Consider the following 21,282-nt stretch of genomic DNA (forward strand, 5'->3'; position numbering starts at 1 on the left):
GCTCTGAAGGTTCCAAGGTGCTAAATCAATGGTATGGTGAATAGACCTTTTTCAAGCACAGGAGTGCTGCCAACGGGTGCGCAAGCACTCATGGGAAAGTTTGTGCGCCGCAGCAGCCGCCGCGACGAGCGCGTCGGCCTCATGCTTTAGCTTTCCATTTGTGCCCTGCTATTGCTTCTCAGATCAAGTGAACTTGGTAAGGTGCGATATATTTCTGCGTGATTTGCTAATTAACTTCGGTATTTAGCTGCAACGGCCCGTCTAAAGTTTCCATCTGCTCACTGTTAAACCAGCCGAGCGGGCAAGAGGCCTCAGTTGTATAATTTTTTATCCTTTAGCACAAGTACGCCTTCAGCATAAACGAAACACACACGCGCGCAATCTAGTTGCCTAAGAGGTGTGGGAGAAGCCCATCATTCACGGATGCATTAAGAATCAATGGCCATCGGCACTGTCGACTAGTGAATTGTAAGGTTGTGGTGTTTAAAGAGTGTGCTAGAAATAACTGGTATTCTTTAAAATAAAGTACATTAACTAGATCGTGTACGCATTGCTTGCACGATATGCACATACCAACTTTCCTTCTACAGGTTGGAATAAAGGTTACAGGGCGAAACGAAAGAAGTAGGACAAGGAAAGAAATATACACACCGCAAACACTCACTCACTACTGAAAGGTTATTGCACGTGTTGAAAAATATATGTACGAAAATGAGGTGTGTCGTACATGTCACGAAAAGGTATGGAAAGGCAAACAACTAAGATGGTTGTTTAGAGTCGATTAATAGATTAAAGTTTCTTCTGTTGTAATGATAGAAAATTGACAAAGTGGGGTGTTCTTTACAATATAGTTCCGAGATTACTGGCGTAGTCTGGATAGGGTGACTGGGCAGAGTTGCTGTGCCTTCAACGATAAGACTACATTTGCCTGACTGACAATTCGAAGTGCGATTAGACGGCCGTATTAATAAATGTTAATGCTCTCTGAAGCACATGTTAGCTCATCCATCAGTCTGGCGAATGTGTATATGTGAACCCCAGAAAGAGGAATTCGGTTAGCATCCCCTTCACAACAAGTGGGAGAACAATTGCCATGTCTTTGACAGTATTTTTTTTTCTGCCTACTGACCCCTGCGACCTTCTGTGCACTGTGGAACAAATGTAACTGGATTCATACCAACTGGCCCGATATAATTGTTTATTGAAATGTAACTAAGGTTTGGAAAACACAACACTCCTCTTCCCAACATTCTCTGAGACCGTGCTACTTACGTATATGTGGAATAACTGCAGTATTATTAGTTTTTCTGCATGGGTGGAGGAATCTGTTTTTTTTTTTTTTTTTGCACTGTGAATGAGCTGTTCTCAAACCGATGCAATATGATACACAGATTACCGCGCCTCCTTGAGGTTATCAATTTGCAGCTGGAAACTATTGCACGGGTAATGGGCTCAAGTTTTATTTTGTTTTTTCTTCAATGCCGAGCATAAGCATGACGTCATTATTTCTCGTTGAATAATGTGCCGACACGAAATTCAACCCCGGTTTCGCTGAATGGAATATACTGTCAGCAGACATGCTCCACAGTGACGAAGCAAATATTAATAAACCGCAAATTATTCGAGCAAAGTACCTCACAAGTGGATTCTAGTTTTATTCCTTCCTCTTTAAACACGTTCAGAATGTACTCACTGTTTTTTACAGTGTGTTAGTTATCAATAAAAATCAAATAATTTTGTAAAACTTATCCACAGTTTGGTGTAAATGGCCCAATCACATCGCGAAGGTATTAAATGCCATAGCACCTCATGAGCAGTTAATCATTGAATTAATATGAATTAAATGTCCCACCTCACATTCCTCACGATAGTACGTTTTGACTGTATGTGTATCAGTACGCAATACTGTAGTACGCAACAACTCGCGTGCCTTTCAGCTCATCTGCCCATTGATACCTACATTGACTGTGTTAATAGAGAGTTTTAGTGCTGGGTACGCATTCTCTAGGGGCCTTGCGGGCTTGGGAGCGCGCGGCGTTGCATGCCCAACCCATACCCAACCGGGTATGCCTTTTAGTTAGCGCCACGGTGGCACGCACGCAAACGCAAGCCGCACGAAGTTCACACGCACTCGCAGAGCCATAGCGTCTTGTTGTGTGAGTATTATTTAAGTCTTTTTATGATTTAAAATGTTAAATTAAACATACATAGTGATCAGGACACATTTTTTATTGTGTACAGTAATCTGGTATACGCAAAAAAGTTAAAAACACAAGGTTATTGTAACGACAGTGTCGACATCTTGGGACACTTCGTGCAACCGCAGTCATGAACATTTTGGCTTACGCGTAATGTTTTTGAGGCGAAAATGAATAAAGGGGTTACTCATTTGTAATATTGTCGCTGCGCAGTTTTTCCACCAGATGTACAATGCACAATGTTTCTGCAATAACAAAGTTGTGGTTGTCTGTTTCACTATGGCCGCCCTAGATGGCGCCACCTATTCAGCTGGTCGGGGGCTGGCATATGTCTTTTAGTTTCTATGTTCCAGGCCATTCTAGCTTTGGAACCGAAACCGTGTAATCGCTATAAGTGCTCGCACTTTGGCTTATTTTAACTCGACCACTAGAGTAACGGCTAACTCGACGGCTAGAGGCTAGAGAACTCACGGTATCCGCAGTGCGAATACCGTGAGTTCTTGCGAAGGTGGACTGCGCGGACGCATGGCCCCATCGCCCCAGCGATCTTGCGATGCATCTGTTTAGGGTTTCGCGCATGCGCAATACCGCCGCCCCAACGTCCTGCGTACGCAAGCCGCTTGGGTACCCAGCACTAAAACTCCCTACTCTTTTCATGTTTCATGCGTAAAGATACATGCAGGTAGGCTCTGACATATGTAGCGTTCATAATATTAATAATATTTAATATTTTGTGCTTTCACGGCACCAATGAGCAGCGTGCACGCTGCAACAGCAGCCTCGCTCGGCGCACACACTGTTTCCACGGTGCTCCGCGCACCCGCGGGGCGTTTTGGGGTTGTTGGAAAAGGTCTATTGGGGCTTCTTGTGGACCCCTGCTTGTGCTGTCAATGTTTTCCTTTGCTTCTTTTCTTTGCCTGTTGCAGCCCAAAACCCGAGTGACGATGTCCAGATCCGGCCGCACTCACTAACGGTGCACTCGTACAAGACGCCCACCTTCTGCGACTTCTGTGGCGAGATGCTCTTTGGCCTGGTCCGGCAAGGCCTGAAGTGCGAGGGTGAGCATGGATCCTCTGCCAATCAAGTACAGCAGACTCTCGAGTAACAAAAGGCTCTTAAATGAAATTGCTGGTTTTATTAGAATCTTATATGATTGGTTTCGCCCTTGAATTGTGCCCCTTTGTTCATGTCTAGCAAATGGCACTCCTGTTTCACAGAACACATTTTCTCGGCCTTTTCATGTTTTGCTTGAGGAGAGTGTACTGCATCGAATTCCAACAGTTATTATCAAGTTATTGGTTGACACCAAGACATGCTGCTTGCAATGTTTCTTTAGAGGGAAGCTAAAGTTGAAAATTTCAGCGATGCAGGAAGACGATCATTTTTGCGCAGCTCTGTTTCATGGCACTTTGGTCATATTATCATGATAAAATTATTATTAAAAAAGTACATAAAGTTCTATACTTGAATTTTGTGCTGAAGATTTAGCATGTTAATGTCAGTGCGACGCCAGGAATTTGTCATTTTGCGTATTCTGGCCGCGTTGATTGAATGAAATTTTTTGAAACTCTTTATGTTAAGCCTTTGGGTCTCTCACAACACAATTGAAACATTCTTTACCGATAAACTGTTACGTAGCCCCAGCAGATGATGTCAGAATTGATGACATCACGGTGACGCATGCAGAAACTGAGGTTGGAATTACTAGGCGGTGTTGTGTATAGCATTTTATTTTTGCACATTTTCTTGCTTACCAAATATCTTTTCACAGTCAGCGATGGTTTTTGTAATGAAATGCATTCAGGTGCCACACAGCTGGAACATGAATGACTGTATACTCCCAAAGCGGGTATGTACAAACATGGGGTGTTGAACGGAAGTCATACTCTCACAACAAATTTGGTATTATGAAACTGTGATGCACTAATGTGGGAAATCAGGGAGTTTCTTGTTGCTACATTGGACTCGCTATATAGCGTGATTTAGCATGCATTTGTACGAGAATGACACATTGCTATCTTGGTTAATGATATGTTCAACAGATGTTCTACGTCACCTCTTACTGCTTGCATTTCGTTTTTGCTTGAACGTTCATAATAACTGGTAGCCGTGCTATCGCTAGAAAACTTGCTCTTGGCAGTGTTGGTGCCAAAGTTTGCTAGATGTGTTATTCCTGCTACAATGCTTGAAACTTGAAGAAAAGAAATGGGAAGAGACAGAGAAGTTTCTACATCCAACTGTTTATTGTCAGCCAAAGCTGAAAAGCAGGTAGATGTCCATGCATGTGCAGTGGCATTAAAGGACTACTGACACGAAAACTTTCAGTTGTTGTCTTTTTGCATCTAATGAAAGGCCAAGTTATCAAGGGTCCAGAAAATGTACTGCTAAGCAGGAATGCTCTCTGAAAAAGTAATGCATTTAAATTCTAGTTTTCGTTCTTACAGTACGTTCACACTACAACACGGTATGAGCTTCCCTTGACGTGCTCATGCAAGATATCGTGACGTTTTCACGGCTGCTCTGAACCGCGGCTCCATTAATGACGCACAAGTGGCCAATTTGAATGTTTTCATGATTCACAAGCATCAAAATAAATATTATATTAATATTAAAATATAATGTCTCGTCAGCATTCTCTGAGCTTCCCACTTTGTCTGTATGCAAGAGTTTTGTATGGCGGAGTAAACACACCTTCGTAAAGAATGACATCAGACATGTCGTCACGTAAGCTGTCCATCAAAAAACATAACTCGTATCTTTACAGCAGAATTGATGTGTCACTGTCACAGACGGACTCTTTCCTTCTAACCTGAAATGCTTCTAACAGTTGGTAGTTGGCACTCTTTTGTCTCTTTTCTGTCCTTTCTTCAAGTTTTAAGCGTTGCACTCAGAGTCTTTGGCGCACCACCATCATAGGTACCTCTATGACTTTGACCTCAGGATTGCATCTTTTCGTTTTTGTGCGTTGCAGGCTGTGGGCTCAACTACCACAAGCGGTGCGCATACAAGATCCCAAATAACTGCAGCCACACACGGCGGCGGCGGTCCTCCACCTCGATGTACCCTCGGAGCCCAACGGAAGCAATCCAACGGACTGCATCTAGCGCAGCTACCTTCAGTGACGATCACAATGTGGTGAGTTGGTATAAAATTTACATAAGTTTTCTAGATTTGAGGTCTCAAACAATACAGTGACAGTATCCTCTTCCTCCTTTTCTGTAGTTGGAATTTCTGACGCTTCTACGCAAGACAGATTGGCTGTGTAATTAACCACAAAGTATTGGAACACAAAAGTTCATTAACCAGAAGCTCACCTTCTAATCTTTCCTTGCACTGTCTAGAGGGTGAATATGCCTAAATTTGGTGAATTCGCAGTCTTGTACTGGCATACGAAGGAAGAAACACATCTGATGATTGAGGTGTAGCATATCGATAGTAGCAGTAGCAGATGTGTGAGCCAACCGTCGATCAGCTTGCATAAAGACTAAATCAAATGTCTGCAGACCCATGAGTGGACTCACTGAGACTCGCATCGAGCCGTGAGTCGGAGTGAGTCCAGGTAAGCAATGTTTTGGTGAGTTTGAGCGAGTAAGTTCGGCTCAGTAAAGTTTTTGTGAGTCTGAGTCCGAGTGAGCTCCACAAGTTTTGCCAACCTATGCTTATAAGTGCGTTTGGCTGTACTTCAGTACATAGAAGGGCATGGCATATTGCTGAACACACAGCGTCGGTCCTGTGGGTTTGTATTTTCTTGTGTCCTCATCTAAGCAACTTCGCAGCTGCTTAGTCTTACACTTCGCTGTTTGATAGCAATGGCCCTTGCTGTGCGCAGTTGCTCAGCAGTGGGAGCAGCTTGTCGTCCACTTCGCGAGAGAAGCGGTCCCCGTCGCTGAACATGGGGCGTCCTGTCTGGGTGGAGCGGGAGCTGGCGGGCCGCATCTGCATACCGCACACGTTCGTGGTGCATTCGTACGCCAAGCCGACGGTGTGCCAACACTGCAAGCGGCTGCTCAAGGGCCTCTTCCGCCAAGGGCTCCAGTGCAAGGACTGCAAATTCAATGTCCACAAGCGCTGCATGGACAAGATCCCCATGGACTGCACGGGCGAGGCGCCCCGGGAGTGGGCAGATGCCTGTGAGTGAGCCGTGGCAATTCGGCCTTTGCAAATCTGGATGCAGCTACAATTGTAGAGCACAACGATTGGAGGAAGCTAATTTTCTTGGAAGGTTTGTCCGTTCAGAAGACCAGCTGTCAATTTAATTAATAGATTGCTTTCCCAAGCAAATTGGTGCATTGTCTAAAAATAAAAGTAGAGCGCCAAAAAAAAATGAGACATAGGAGACAAGTAAGCAGGAACGGGCGCTACTACCAACTATTTTAATTACGAAAGGACTGTGGAAAAAAAAAATGCAGATCATACATCACAAACACGACTGTGCACTTTGCAAAGCTCCTCATACCAAAAGCTAAAGCATATTGCTGCATAGCAATTGAAATTCGCACTCCCGCAACACACCAACGTCTAGCTGACGCAATCTTCGCCCTTCAATTTCATGTAGAACGCCTCTAACGGAGAGCAAACTAATTCAATTTACTGATTTATTCATTTATGTCCACTCGTGACGCGTGCAAAAACACAAAAGACAAATACTCACCATTTCAGGACTACTACTAGGGAATGTAGTGTTTGGAAACTTGATGTTAGCAGATTTTGTCAAAGTGTCTCAAGCAAATAAAGTCCAAACTTTACTTGTAGCATAATTTAGCACATAACTGCTTATTCAACTCTCTGTGCATGCAGTTGATAGTACTGACTCTGTTAGTTTCACTAAAGTTTTGAAAAGCGTGGTAAATGTGGTGCACGCGTGGCGAACAGCTCAGGACAACTCCGAGAGCAGCTCTGAGCTGGAGAACAACGGGGAGCGTGACAACGTGGAGGATGACTCCGACACGGAGAGCGAACAGCACGAACCACGGCCACCAGTAGACAACCGTGAAGATGAGCTGCCCAAGACCAACCTCGAGTGAGTGCATGTGACCTTTTGCTATATGTATAAGTGCTCGCAGAGTTGTTCCAAATGTTGAACAGGCGGGCGTTGTTGGCGAAGTATGCATGTGCGGTGTCCCTAGCAAGGAAGCCTCGCACCATAATGCATCTAGAATGTTGTTGCCTTGTGCCAAAAGGCTAGCGCTATGTACTTTTTAGGTTTGACAAAATGCTGGATTTGCCAGCTTTGTATACCATAAGTATGTTGCCTTGTCAGTATAATGATGCCTAAACGACGAAAAGGGCCCAAGCTCCAACCTGCTTGCATGAGTGTGCATGCTCGAATACACGTGTGCAACACATCACAAACCTCATCTACCAACTGGCCATGTGTGACACTGCTAAGATGCACCTAATGCAAGCATTTGGCAAAATGTAATGCCAGTTCTAATGCATTCGAAAGCGAGCACCGTTTGCTAGGGAAATCAGCATGCTCCCTTTAACGAGTGGCCAACTGTCTGGTATTCCGAGTTTTGTGAGCATGTGTACGACAAGTTACTGGAGCATAATGCCGGGCTAGTTGGTTAGAGTTTTTATATAAAACTGCGGTGTGTGGTATGCGTTTTTGCAAGTTTCCCTGGGTGAATGTGTGTTTGTTTGTGGAAGTGCAAAGTTGCACCAAGTATCTTCAATATGTTTTATGTGTGTCTTGCTTCTCTGTCTTGTCGCACTGCTCCACGCAGACCACTAGTCATGAAAATAGCCCGTGGTGTCTGCAGAAAGTCAATATTTAGTCAAAGTAGAGAATATAATGACAGGAAGTGACAATATTGGAGGAACCATAAGGTATCAGAATGTGCGTTGAGCAAGGAGCACTGAGCCGTATAAAAGCGATGGCGACATTTGAGTGTGGAAAGAAGGCTCCCTCTATAACCGATTTAAATGTATGTGAGGTGTCCATCAGTTATCTTTATTTTATAGCAGTTCTGACAATAATTCATCATGGTTGGTAAACTAAAATAGTCAGAGACTCCAGCCGAGGCCATACCATATGTTGGTGTAGCACCTAACCTAACCTAGCCTTACCCATTTTCCTCGAGTCAAGGGGACACTACGTAAAGTGCGACATTTCATTAAAGGCACCCTGCAACTGTTCTTTGAGTAATCATCAAGTTGATTTATTAAAGAAGTTTATTGCCTCAATAGAGTTACATGGATTTGTTACTCGCTTCAATTAGTTTCTCTCTCCTTTCATACTGGCGAGTGCGCTGAAGGCTGTTTGAGAGGGATGACAAGGAAGGAAAAAAACTACGTCCTTTCGTCAGCACGCATCGTAGCTTTGAGCGCTTTCTTTTATTTTTTTCGAACATGCAACTTATGTGATCGTGTGGCGCATGTCAGAGCACCCGTTGAGTTCGCGGTAACCACGCGGCTCACCCTATTCATAGTCGTGTCATTTGTGTCTGTGCCTCAGTTTATTTGGGAACATGGCATTCTTTGTCTAGAGGGGAGCGAACAATTTCTCGCTGACTTTGAAAATATTCTAACTTCCAGACTTTGTGCTGCACTATAATGTTTGGCTTGCATGCTCTCAGGAGCCTCAACTGCCGACTGCCAAGAAGGGCAATGAACTCATTCGCTTTTCTGCGAGAAGTAGCGCTGCAGTGACTGCTTCCTAGTTTTAAGCTGTAGAGTAGAAAAGAAAAGCAGAAATTGCAGTTTTTTTTTGTACATCACAAATGAAACAGATAAGCACCTCACACCAATCAAAGAATAAGCAGCCCGTTTGGGTATTTGGGACAACTTGCCGTTGTTGCAGACCATACTCTGCTGTGACACACCTTTATTGAAAAATTGTCACGTGAGGTTTGGGTGCGAACGAACAGGGCTGATATATTTTCTATGGGCCTAATGCACTCAGTTTCTGTTTCGCCTAGATCGGTCCGCCAAATTTCAATTACTTTTTTTTCAAAATATGTGCATTTTTTGTGAATTTTGAAAATTGGGTATGTCATATGTTGTCTCATCGTAGAACTCATTCATTTAAAAACAGGCTCTGAAGCTAGTAATTGAAATGGTAATTCACAAATTTTGGCTAGTTACTCATTTGGAAAGACATTTAGGTGCTACAAGGTTTTATTGCTCTGCATAGAGTTCATTTGTGAAGAGAACAGGGGCGTAACTGTCATAACATTTTTATAGAAAAAAATCTGTATTGTCTAAAAAATACACTTGCGAATTGAGCATGACATAACTTGGCCATTACAAATTAAATGAATTATTGATAATAATGTAAAAAATTTTACTATCAAAGGTTAATTATTCAAAAGGGAAATTAAGCTCACATTTACGCCTAAATTTCATACTAAAACACAACACATGAACGGATTTCTAAGTCCTTTTGCATATTTTGGCCACAATGATGTAAAATTTTATAAAGCTAGTCCCTCGGAGCACAACGTAAGTAATTTTTAGTGACAAACGATTATGCAGGCTTCAGCAGATGCCATGACAATCTATAATGTCGCACTGAGTTGGTGTGGGAACTTCAAGGTGGGTGAGCAGCTTCAGAGCTGCTATTGTCACATGCTGAGCTGGTTGACTAGCGTCTTCATTTTCCTTAGGGCTCAGTCACCCCTTGGTGCGGGCCGTATCCTTGAAAGGGCGAAGAAGTGGTTTTTAAGGATTATGGGTATTGTTGTCACATGCACATTAGTGATAGGTCTCCAGCACAGCCATGCCTAATTAAATAGCTGAGCCAGTTGCTCTGTAGAAACCATGTTTGCGAAATCAAAATCTCCAACTTTCATTTCTTGCATTTCCTATATTATTGGATCTCATTTTTTACTGGCGTTTATCCTATTTCTTGTTTAGCTATAGAGAAAACCCACGCCGCGGAGGGCGCTGCAGTGCGTGGCACTGCCGGTGGTTGTGGGGAGAAAACTCGTTACACAAAGGTCAACCTCTCTTCTCTCCCCTTCCTACTGTTTTGAAAAAGCGTTGCTTTGCTTTTACGCTGCACGCATTCTGCACGTGTTTTTTAGAGTTTCGAGTGGCGCGCAGTTGGGATGTTCACGCTTTTATCAGCGCTGTGGGGTCTCAATGGGGGGAGCGCCACCACGATCTTGAAGTGAACGAACACAGCAGACGCGGTCGAAACGAACCAAGCCAAACACGTTTATTTAATATGTTGAGTGAGTGAGTAAAAACTTTATTGAACATGTCCGGCGTCATTGAGCGGGGTGGGGCTACAAGCACTCCGGCCTAGGTGACGACCTCGAGTCCTTGGACCCGGGCGGCATCCTGGGCTTGCCGGACGGCCCACAGTTGATCGGCAAGGTCGTGGCTGAGCAGAGCCGCCTCCCATCGCGCCTCGCGGTTCGAGACTGCCATGTCTACCGGGTTCGTAGGGGACTGCTGCGTGTTACCGGTACACTTCCACAGCATGTGCTGCAGCGTCGCTCTGGCTCCGCACGACTTACACGCGTCGGACGTATAAATGCCTGGGTAGCAGAGGCGAAGGATCACCGGATTCGGGTACGTGTGTGTCTGTAGTTGTCTCCAGGCAACCTGCTGTTTCTTGTTTAGTTTGGCGTGGGGTGGTGGATATTTGCATCTGTTGAGTCTGTAGTGTTGCGTGATGTCTCTGAAAGTGGTCATGCGATCCCCCCACGTCCATTCCCGCATCGCTGTCGAAGTGTGCGAGACATCGGGACTGTCGGCAGGCGTCGCAGCTCGGCGTGTAAGTCCTCGAGCCGCGGCGTGGGCAGTCGCGTTGCCCGCAAGCGGAGGGTCCGTGTGGGCGGGGGTCCATACGAGGAAACTGTCGTTTTTGCGGCAGATGTTGCGTTCGTGAATTTGGAGAATGCGGGCCGCTTCGCGGGAGATCCGGCCGCTGGCGTAGTTGCGTATCGCTGCCTGCGAGTCGCCTATTATCACCTCGGCGTCCGTGGTGGCTATCGCGAGGGCTATGGCAGCTTCTTCGGCCGCCTCCGTCTCTTCCGTGCCTATCGTCGCACTCATGACGCAAGTTCCTACATGATCCGTGATCGCGACCGCGAAGCCGCGGTGGCAGTCGTAACGGGCCGCGTCCACGTAAACTGTGTCTTTGCTATTGCCGAATTTCTTTTCAAGGTCTTGGGCGCGCCTGTTGCGCCGACCGATGTGATGTGTCGGGCGCATGTTCTTAGGCAACGGCATAACGACGATGCGCTCGCGAATACGTCTGGGTATCCCGACCTTTTCGCCGCGCTGCGTATGGTAGTTGATACCCAGTGTCTCGACGATGTGTCGACCAGTTCTGGTCTTCGCCAGACGTTCGTACTGGGCGATGTTGTGTGCTTGGATTATCTCATCTAGAGTATTGTGCAACCCCAGCTCGAGAAATTTTTCCGTGCTGGTATTGGCCGGTAATCCGATTGCGCGTTTGTACGCCTTGCGGATGAGACAATCTAGTTTGGTGCGTTCAGTCACCTGCCACTTGAGGTAGGAGGCGACGTACGTTATATGGTTCATAGCGAAAGCATGTACCAGGCGAATGGTATTGCTTTCCTTCATTCCGCTATGCCGATTTGTTATTCGTTTCAGCAACCGGATTGTTTCATTGACCACGCCCTCTAGTCTGCGAACGGTTTCGCCGTTGTGGCCGTTGGCGGACAGGCGCAATCCCAGTACCCTAATGGTGTTAACTTGTGGGATGACAGCGCCGTCTGATGTGCGTACATTAATTTCTCTATATGCGCACTCGAATGCGGAATCGGCGTTCTTGGGTTTACGGCCCCTGCGCGATGGTCTATAGAGCAGGAGCTCCGATTTAGCGGCGGAACATTCTAGGCCAGTGTCGCGAAGGTAGTCCTGCACCACGTCAACGGCTTCCTGCAGCGTTTGCTCTATGTGGCCGTCATTTCCCTCGGCAACCCAGAGGGTGATATCATCAGCGTACAAGCTATGGTGGAGGCCTTCTATCTCAGCGAGTTTTTGTGGTAATCCGACAAGCACGAGGTTAAAGAGCATGGGCGAGATTACGGAGCCCTGCGGTGTGCCCGTACAACCCATGTATATGTTCTGAGATTCTAGTCCACCGATCGCTAATCGGGCCCGGCGGCCCGTAAGAAAATCCCGTACGTAGTGGTACGTTCTCTCGCCCAGTCCCAACGCTCGTATACTTTCAAGTATCGCAGCATGGCTAACGTTGTCGAACGCCTTTTTGAGGTCGAGCCCGAGTATCGCTTTGGTGGATCGTGTGGGATTGTCTACGATATCGTGCTTGAGTTGAAGCATAACGTCCTGCGTGGAAAGGTTACGACGGAACCCCAGCATCGTGTGTGGGAGCATGTTTCGGTCCTCGAGGTAGTTGGTAAGGCGAGCGAGAACCACATGTTCCATGACCTTACCAACGCAGGACGTCAGGGATATCGGTCGAAGGTTGTCAATCTGTACTCGTTTGCCCGGTTTGGGGATCATAATTATGCGCGCCGTTTTCCACGAGTTCGGTATAGCGCCCGCATTCCAGCACTCGTTCATGTAAGCCGTCAGTTGTTCTATCGACTCATCGTCCAAGTTAAGCTGCGCTTTGTTGGTTATCCCATCCGGGCCTGGCGCCGACTTTGTGTTGAGCCTGTGCAGCACCGCCCTCACCTCTGCAACGCTGAAGTCCTCGTCTAGCTCCGCGTTACCCTCACCCTCCCAGGCGTATGCCGAGTGCGCGAGGGGGCTACGTGACTGAAAGTAACGGCTTCGCACGTCATCTAGAAATTCCGCGTGGGTGCCTTTGTATTCGTGCAGCAACTTGTTAAGCTTATGTGCGTGCAATGTTTTCGTCTCCTCTGGATCCAAGAGGTGCCGGAGGAGATGCCACGTCTTGGCCCGTCCCAGCTGGTTCTCCATCCCATTGCAGATCTCTTCCCATTGCGTTTTGCATACCTGTAACGCATGCTCTTCCATGTCCCTGCTTAGCCGTGCTATGCGTCTGCGCGGCGTTTGATTGTGGCGTTGACGTTTCCACCTGTCTTGCAGGCTGCGCTTGGCTTCCCACATGTGTAGGAGTTTGCTGTCTACCACTTCGAGCTGTGCTTCTGGCGGAACCTCCCGCGTCGCCGTTTCTAAATCCCCCTTGAGCGTCGCAGTCCAGCTATCTATATCCTCAATAGCCGCATTGCCACGATTCTGCTCTTTCCGGACTTTGCGAAACGCGTCCCAATCCCTCAGCCGGTGGTTCTTGCCTTTGGTACCTTCCCTATGAACGCGGTGGTGAGGTTCAGCGTTGACCTGGATCTCGATCACTGAGTGATCGCTACCCAGGTGCTCCTGTGTATTGTGCCATCGCGCGCTAGCAACGTTCTTGGTAAATGTGAGGTCGGGTGAGGTGTCTGCACATACGCTGTTGCCCCTGCGCGTAGGCGCGGAAGGGTCTGTGATGAGCTCGAGGCCCTCATTCTGCGCATCGTCCCAAAGGCGCTTACCTTTTGGCGTTTCGTAGCCGTACCCCCAGGCCGCGTGGGGCGCGTTGAAGTCGCCCGCGATGAGCAAGGGCCCGTCGGCAGCTGCCTCGTGCGCCTCTCGCAGTAACGTGCTAAAGCGGTGTCTGGCTTTGGGTCTGCTATACACGTTCAGCACAAACAGGCCGCGGCCGCGCCCTTTCGTCGGGATGAGCTCTATGAATACATGCGGTATGCTAACGTTCATAAGTTCACGTTGCGCCACGGTGAGGTTGCGTCGCACTAGCGTTGCAGCGGCCGGTGGGGCTCCCGCGGTCCCAGCTTCGTCTATAGATTTGTACCCCGCCAGCTTGACCGGGTCATTGGTTTCCTGCAATAGTATTACATCCGGTCGTTGCCGGGTACGTAAGAATTGTTGGAGAAGTGCCCGTTTCCTCCTGTACCCCCTGCAGTTCCACTGCCAGATAGTGAACGTGTTCCGTGTGTTATGCTGTTGTGGGCGTTGTGTTTGTGTGGTTTCGTGTCAAGCCATGGTGACTGTACGTGTTATGCTTTGCCGTCCGGCTGATCCTGCGCCTCTTCGTCGGGTAACGGCCTAAAATACGGTTTCCCAGTCGTTCGTACTGGGCGACCCACTGCGCCCGGAAGTCGCATTTCGATATTGTCTATGCGCGTTTGCAGCGTCGCGACCATTTTTGTGAGCTGAGATATTGCAATGCTCAACTGTTCGGTTTGTGCGGTTTGGTGAGCGGTTGCGTTGTTAAGTTGCGCGGTTTGCTGCGCGTGTTGGGTCATCATCGCGTCTACCTTGTCGTCGAGTCTATCGACTCGTTCGCGGAGTTTCTCCTCGCGTTTCTGCGATTTGACGTCGAATTGTTCCGGGTCAAGTGCCTTACGTTTCGTGGGTGCGGGGTGCGCGTCTTGAGCCTCCATGACTTCCTCCACTCTCTCGGCTGTACTAGCAGCCGCGTCGGCTGCGACGGGTTTAATTGGAGGAGGAGGAGGAAAGGGAACTGTCGGGGCCTCCCCCTTCAACGTGGCAATTTCGTTTCTTAACCTTGCACTTTCCTGCTTTAGTTCTTGGATTATTGATTCGAATTGATCCAATCGTTTCTGCACTAGACTTTCTGGGTCGCTGTTGCATTTGTAAGCGGAGCTGCCGCGTCTGTCTACATCTGGGTTTCTATCAATGGCAGTCTCGGTTCGCGTTAGCGGTGCGCTGGGCACGCGTCCGGAGGCGACGTCCACCCACCTCAATTTATGGAGGTCAACCTCTCCTCCGCCTTTGGCTGCAGCTGTGTGGTTGGCTCGGGCCGTCGACGTGCTGCGAGGCTTCGCTGAACGGGGTCGGAAGACGCTGCGAGAGCGGGCTCGAGAACGAGTACGGGAGCGAGTGCGGCTCCACGCGCGGGTCTCTCTCGAGGCCGATCGACTGTTGCCGCGACGTCGTCTCGGTGCGTGGCGTCGTCCGTAGCCCTCCTCCCTGTCGTTGACGGTGCTGCTACTGTTGTAGGCAGCCTCAGCCTCCTCGCGCATTCTGCGTTCCCACTGTCGGCGCTTGACTAGGTAGGGTGTCTTGTACTTAGCTTTGCACTTGCGGTCTCCGGTGAGGTGACCCTTTCCACACAGTTGGCACACCGGCTCGCACCGATGATCGTCGGGCGGGTTACCGCATCCGCACCCACGGCACTTCTTGTCGTTCGGGTTGGGGCACACGTCGGCCCTGTGTCCCAGACGACCACACTCGTAGCACATATCGATATGTTTCTTGTAAAGAGTGCACCTTATCACCATCCCGCCGTAGTTCACGTAACGAGGCACGTAGTAGCCGTCGAAAAGGATTATCACGTTGGTCGTGTTTCCCATGCGCTTGGCATGCAGAACGTTCGGGTTGCGGTGGTTAACCAGACTTCCCACGACGTCCGCCGGCTTTTCGTCTAGCGATATGCCCCTGATGAGGCCTTTGGACGTGTTCTCCGGAGCTGCTCTGTAGGCACTCGCTTCGAACTCACGGTCGCCAATTCGCAGCTTGCAATTCGCAATTCGCAGCTTCCTCCTCGGCTACCTCGCGCCCCACCCCTGCAGCGTTGCGTATGCAGCAGTGGACGCTGTCCTTCTGGTAGTGGGATACGTTGAAGCCATCCCGGGGTCGCACGATGATCTTGTAGTCATCCGTTGGCAGGTTGGGCATTCGGCTCGTCATGGTGATTTTCCGCACGTACTGCGTCGCTTTCTGTATAAACGCCGCCTTCTCGGTAGACGCTGGCGTTGCTTGCTGGTTCTTCGCCGGGTCGGCGTCTCCACCCGCCTTCTTGGTGTTTCGTTTGATCTCGCACCATCCCTGCTCTTTTCCGAACTCTGTCGGCGATATCTCCTCCCTTCGACTTGCACGAATTCCATTTCGGGCGCCGGTGCAGCGGATGGGGCACCCGCTTGCTCCGACGACTTGTCAGGCCTGCCGTGCCTTGTCTACTGGCTTGACTGTCGTGCCAGCGTGGCGGTACGGGCAATCTTCGAAAAGTGACCGAAACACGGGCTCACCTGCACAAATGGTATCGGGAGGGACCGCAGGACTTTCGCAGTCACTTGGGAATACTCTGAACTGAATGGCTGGAAAGAAATCGCCGAAAACCATAGAAAATCTGTGGAGCCGATGCGACGCGCGTCCGCACATCGTGGCCCCCTAGCGGCCAATCTAATATGTTGAAGCAATACTTTTTTGCTGACTAGTTGGTTCATACTTGAAAAATTGATTAGCTGCACAAACTTGAAGGAAAACAAGGGAGACAGGAAAGAGCACAGACTACCAACTGTTTATTGTCGTTTCTTGAAGCCAATATATACGCATGCTACGCTGTGCTTCCACAATGCGCATAAAACCAAAGATCCCGCAGACAAAGCCGTACCAAAAGAAATCGAATCAAATGTGACTGCCATCACAATAACAAATGCAAAAAATTGCAAAATACAAAAGTGAACCCACCACAATCTAAACTGCGTATTGCCAAGGTGTGCGCTCTTGTTTAATCTAAAGCTTATCTTTTATTATATTTTGTATCTATATTTTTATTGCACCAAGATCCAAGGCGTAAAAATATGAAAACGTACTTTAGAGACTTTTGTTTAAAAACATTTAAAAAGCGCTTAGCACCGAAAAAACTATAAAATAACAATTTTATAGTCACCCCAAGCAGCCTCAAGTGAGCAAACCAGAAGAAGCAGTACGCCGAGAGAGTCAAAAATATAATAACAAACATAAAACCTTACAAAACATTACGTAGCGTCGCATGGGAAATAAAACAGGAACACTCATGAACAAAACAAAAGAAGACAAATGGAAGAGAACACAATGCAAAGCGTTACCCACAACATTACACATGACCATGTAGGAAGACCATTTCCCTGTCCAAAAGTGACAATGAAGGCATGCTTATGCACTTGTCATTAAATTGCCTGATAAAGTACGCTTCAATAATCTCCCTTTTGGTCTTTTCACGTGCCTTAGCCAAATGGCTGTTAGTTCAGCCCTAAAGTTAGCTGGATGACAAATATTAACATTCTGCTAAGGAATACCATTCCTGCAAATAGTTCTGTGGCAGTGGACGAAATAAATGCAACGGAGCACCACATGGTGTGAATTGTGCCTGAATGTGAACAAAAATAAAAATTTTCTCAAATTTCATATCTTTTTTCCTCGTAGGATTAATGAATTTCAATGCTCTGGAAAAATTTTGAAAGTGAAACATACCTTTTGCAGAGTAAGTATTAAGTAAGTTTTTCAGAGTAAGCTAGGTTTAATGCAGCGTGCACGCGATCGTTTTTGTGAAATTTTTACTTTTTCTGGCACACTGCTACGATTCATGCCTGTTATCTGCTTTTTTTTCTACCATCTGGTAGAATTTTCCTGGTGGAGTTGACCCCTTCGTGTTTGCATGGCCATTGTGACAGTTGACAACGTTGCAGTGATTCCCTTCTCTTTGTCGGGGCGACATTGCGAAATGGGAAGCACGTGTAGCGCGCGCTTCACAAATGTGTGGACACCGGGTCTTCTACGGTTGTACACTTTCTCCAGCAGGGAAATGGCAAGCGCTGGTGTTGTCGGCAGGTGAATTTGAGCCGGTCTTCCCAATGCAGTGCTTCACTCAGTAAGTTGAACAAAACAAACTGGGGAACTATAGTTGGTACTGTGTATTCGAGCAAAGGAACCAACAGCCCAGCTTGGTGAAAGGGTTGATTACAGCGCTGTGTTCTGGTCTTTTCTCTTGTCCAACATGTTTTTTTTTGCACAGAATAACTGCCATTTTAAAGAAGCATTTCATGTTCCATGACATTCGAGTAACTCCTAGTTTGACGATTTTTCATCAGTTCATGTCACCAGGATCCCCTCTTATTTCTGTTGCCTTTATACACCAGAACACAGCGAGCTCAGTGCTTGCTGCCATATTGAAAAGCACGTGGCACCATCTGTTGCAAGCGCGGCAAAGCAACACCCTGAATTGCCACGTGGGCAGACGCTCTGCAAATCAAACGCGAAACTTGACAACCCGAGGCCGGCTGTAAGCATATATCGCGCTATTCCTCTACCAAAATTTTGTGTTGATTTTGTGCGAAACATCGAGGAGACCTTCCTCGACAGTCCAGAATGCGTGCAGCACGTGCATTGCAGACTGCGAAAGCAACTTTGTCAGGTACGTACTATCAGACTGAAAGAAACGCGTACAGCGGAAAGCATTGCTTTTGACTTGGTCGAACAGCGGCGTGCCTTGGCTATGAGAAAGCAGAATTTGTGCTGTAAGCCGGCGTAAACGTAGCTCTAGAATCTGGCTCCAACGTATGCTCATTCACCGCATGTGTATCAATTGCCAGTCCTGCTGGGCACCCGGAACACATACGCGGTGCAAAAGTGCCAGCGAGAACAAGATTTTAAAATGCTATGGTGAACACATGTAGATTCGCCTACTGACAGTCAAGGCATGTCGCAGTTCGACCGAGTCGAAAGCCATGCTTTCCGCGCCGTTTCACATCTCGTTGCATTGCGATTGTAAACCGTTACAGTTTTACTAAGCATGCGCGGTGCGTGCATCCACGCTTGAGTTGTAATACGTATATCCTATTCTTGACATGCGGTCTGTGAAAGAGTACGACAATAGTTTTGTGCCGCATATTACAGGCATACTACAGGCATACTGCACGCAAATCTCTACTGTAAAGTGGAAGAGCTTGAGTCGCGCTTGAATAAACGCAATAAGTATACTTACTCACACACTTCACTGGGCTCGTAATTTTTCCTGTTATTGCGATTATATCCTAAGACGGTGGAGCTCAGCGGTTTTGGTTGTGGATGGAAATTTGTGATATCGCAAAAAACCGTACTGGCACGATTCCCGCGATGCCCTGTAAACTTCACAGGCAGTGCTCAGCAATCTCTTCCTCTTGCGCTGGTTGTTGTCGCATGAGATGACAGTGCAGTGGTACCCAGATGATGTTACTTAAGTGGGCGCAGTGTGAACACATGCTTTTCCGCATTTTAAACTTCCAGAGCCACTGCATGCCATGCTAGCGAGGCGCGCCTTGGCAGTTCCAAACAAATTAGGGCATCTATGAAAGCGAGAGTATACCGCCAAAGGTTTCTGTATGCGATATAGGCGTGCTCTCATCTAAAGAATTCTTGTTTATGCTTTGACTAGTTATAGGCACCAGTTGTAATTATTATTCAATGAAGTAAACGTAGAAATTATCAGATCCTTCTGCGCTTCTGTTTTTCATCTTTAGTTTACCTGCTCAATAAATAACTGGTGCTGTACAGGAGTGTAAGGTGCGTTTCAGTCCTTTTAAATGCAGCTGTCGAATGTTGATTTATTGACAAAAAAAATAACTCATTTGTTGGAATTAATTGATCAAGAGCTAAGTGTGTGAATAGTTAATTTTTGATTAATTGTTATCACTAGTGTTTATAACCAGTGGTATGAGTCTGGAGCCAGCAATGGAACTAATTATAATCACCCAGCTTCCTCCAACGTTTTCTTGGCTGAGCAAAACAGTGTTACTAGGTGGTAGCAATACATCAACGAATAAGGGTACTTGCTTGGGCAAGGTGGTAGCTATTCATTGTCACCTTATTGTGCACTGTTTAAAGGCGCACACTTGGGATGAAGGACTAGATGGACACAAGCGTGTCCATGTAGTCCTTCATCCCAAGTGTTTGTCTTTCAAGCCGTGCGCAATAAAGTGATAGTGTATGTCAGTGAAGTTGCTTGTTGCTAGGTGAAGTACTTGTTACTAGGTGTATATGCTTAGTACAATCGGGTACAGGTTTCAGTCTACGTGATTTTTTAAATTTATGCAGCGTAATCTGATCCAACCTAATTATACTTGCTTATTTTCTTAATTTGTGCATTGTAATCTGACCCAACTTAATTATGCTTGGCTTAATTTATTTGGCTAAGCTTATATTGACATCACTTATAATGTTATAGCTAGGCACAGTTTTTGTCCACAATGCATAGCTATCGAAAGGCATAAATAGCCCTACTGTTAAAATTAATCGACCATCCCTAGATTGGTTCCGCGGCACCCCTACTAGCCACCATGCCTGTATTGTGCTGGTAGTGTTGCATCACTTGTGCACCTGAAGACATGTCATACTGGTGCCTACGATGGCACATCAAGAGCCGCCTTTCCTAAAGTGAAGAAAATATTGAAACAATAAATGCTCTTAAAGTGAAGAAAATATTGAAACAATAAATGCTCTTATATTATCTAATCTTTTGTCTCAGGTATTCTGGGTTTCAATGTCAAATTGGCGACAGAAAGGCACATGTCTAGGAAAAAGATTGAAGCTTTTGTCTTAATTATTTAAAGGAGCACCTAAGTAAAACAAATCACTTTAGACTGATAAATTACCGTTTGAAATTTCAGCTATCATTAATCATTTCAGCTATCATTTAATTACTACTACGAGGGAAAATGAGTGTGCGAATTTCTATTTCAAATTTCGCGCTGAAACCTCATCCTTACAACAATGAATGTCGCTGATGTGGATGTGTTCGGACTTTCGTATTTTGGTCACGTTGCTCAATGGAAGAGTTCAAAACTTGCTGTGGAAAGTTCATGGCTCCATAAGCGGGCTGTGCGCGTCATATTTACAGATTAAGGATTATATAATCACTGGCAGACGATCAAAATCTGTGACGTCATGGCGGTTGGGGGAACCCTGCATGATGCCGCCAGTTGCGTTTTGTTGCTTATCAAGTGTCTTCTTGCTGCTGTAGCGATGTTTTTGGTTGAGGGTAATTAACGTGTATAAAAAAAAAGGTGAGCATGCATGCTGGGCCGCCTCCTCTCCCGCGCAGTGTCCGTGCTGGGAATTTTTTTCCTTTTTCGGGAAATTTTCGCCTGTCGTTCTGAGCCAAAGGAAATCTTTGTGATATTACAGGATATTTCAGGAATGCTCAAATTATCCTATGATGAGCTATAATTAGCGGTCACAGGACGCCTTCATCTACATGTAATCGGTTCTGGCGCATGCACCACGCAAGCATAGTCCTTGGAATTTGTTTCTGATATTTACGCGGAGCGATTTCTAGTTCACTATTAGTGTTAGACTTGAAGCCCACTATGTGCAGTGTACTAAGAGTATATGAATTATTAATATTAAAGTCATG

The 21,282-nt window shown here is 46.7% G+C and overlaps 1 protein-coding gene across 3 annotated transcripts in view; it reads left to right on the forward strand.

Moving 5' to 3' along the window:
- LOC119165154 (serine/threonine-protein kinase D1) overlaps window positions 1-21,282 on the forward strand; it is a 62,802-nt gene that overhangs the window by 13,590 nt on the left and 27,930 nt on the right. For all 3 annotated transcript variants that reach the window (XM_075870817.1, XM_075870818.1, XM_075870819.1), the window contains 4 exons: window positions 3,125-3,256; window positions 5,170-5,333; window positions 6,028-6,328; window positions 7,071-7,218. In XM_075870817.1, the coding sequence (XP_075726932.1) occupies window positions 3,125-3,256; window positions 5,170-5,333; window positions 6,028-6,328; window positions 7,071-7,218 (745 nt within the window). The remainder of the gene's footprint in view (window positions 1-3,124; window positions 3,257-5,169; window positions 5,334-6,027; window positions 6,329-7,070; window positions 7,219-21,282) is intronic.

This window comes from Rhipicephalus microplus, chromosome 8 (assembly GCF_043290135.1).
Source record: "Rhipicephalus microplus isolate Deutch F79 chromosome 8, USDA_Rmic, whole genome shotgun sequence".
Classification (NCBI taxonomy): Eukaryota; Metazoa; Arthropoda; class Arachnida; order Ixodida; family Ixodidae; genus Rhipicephalus; species Rhipicephalus microplus.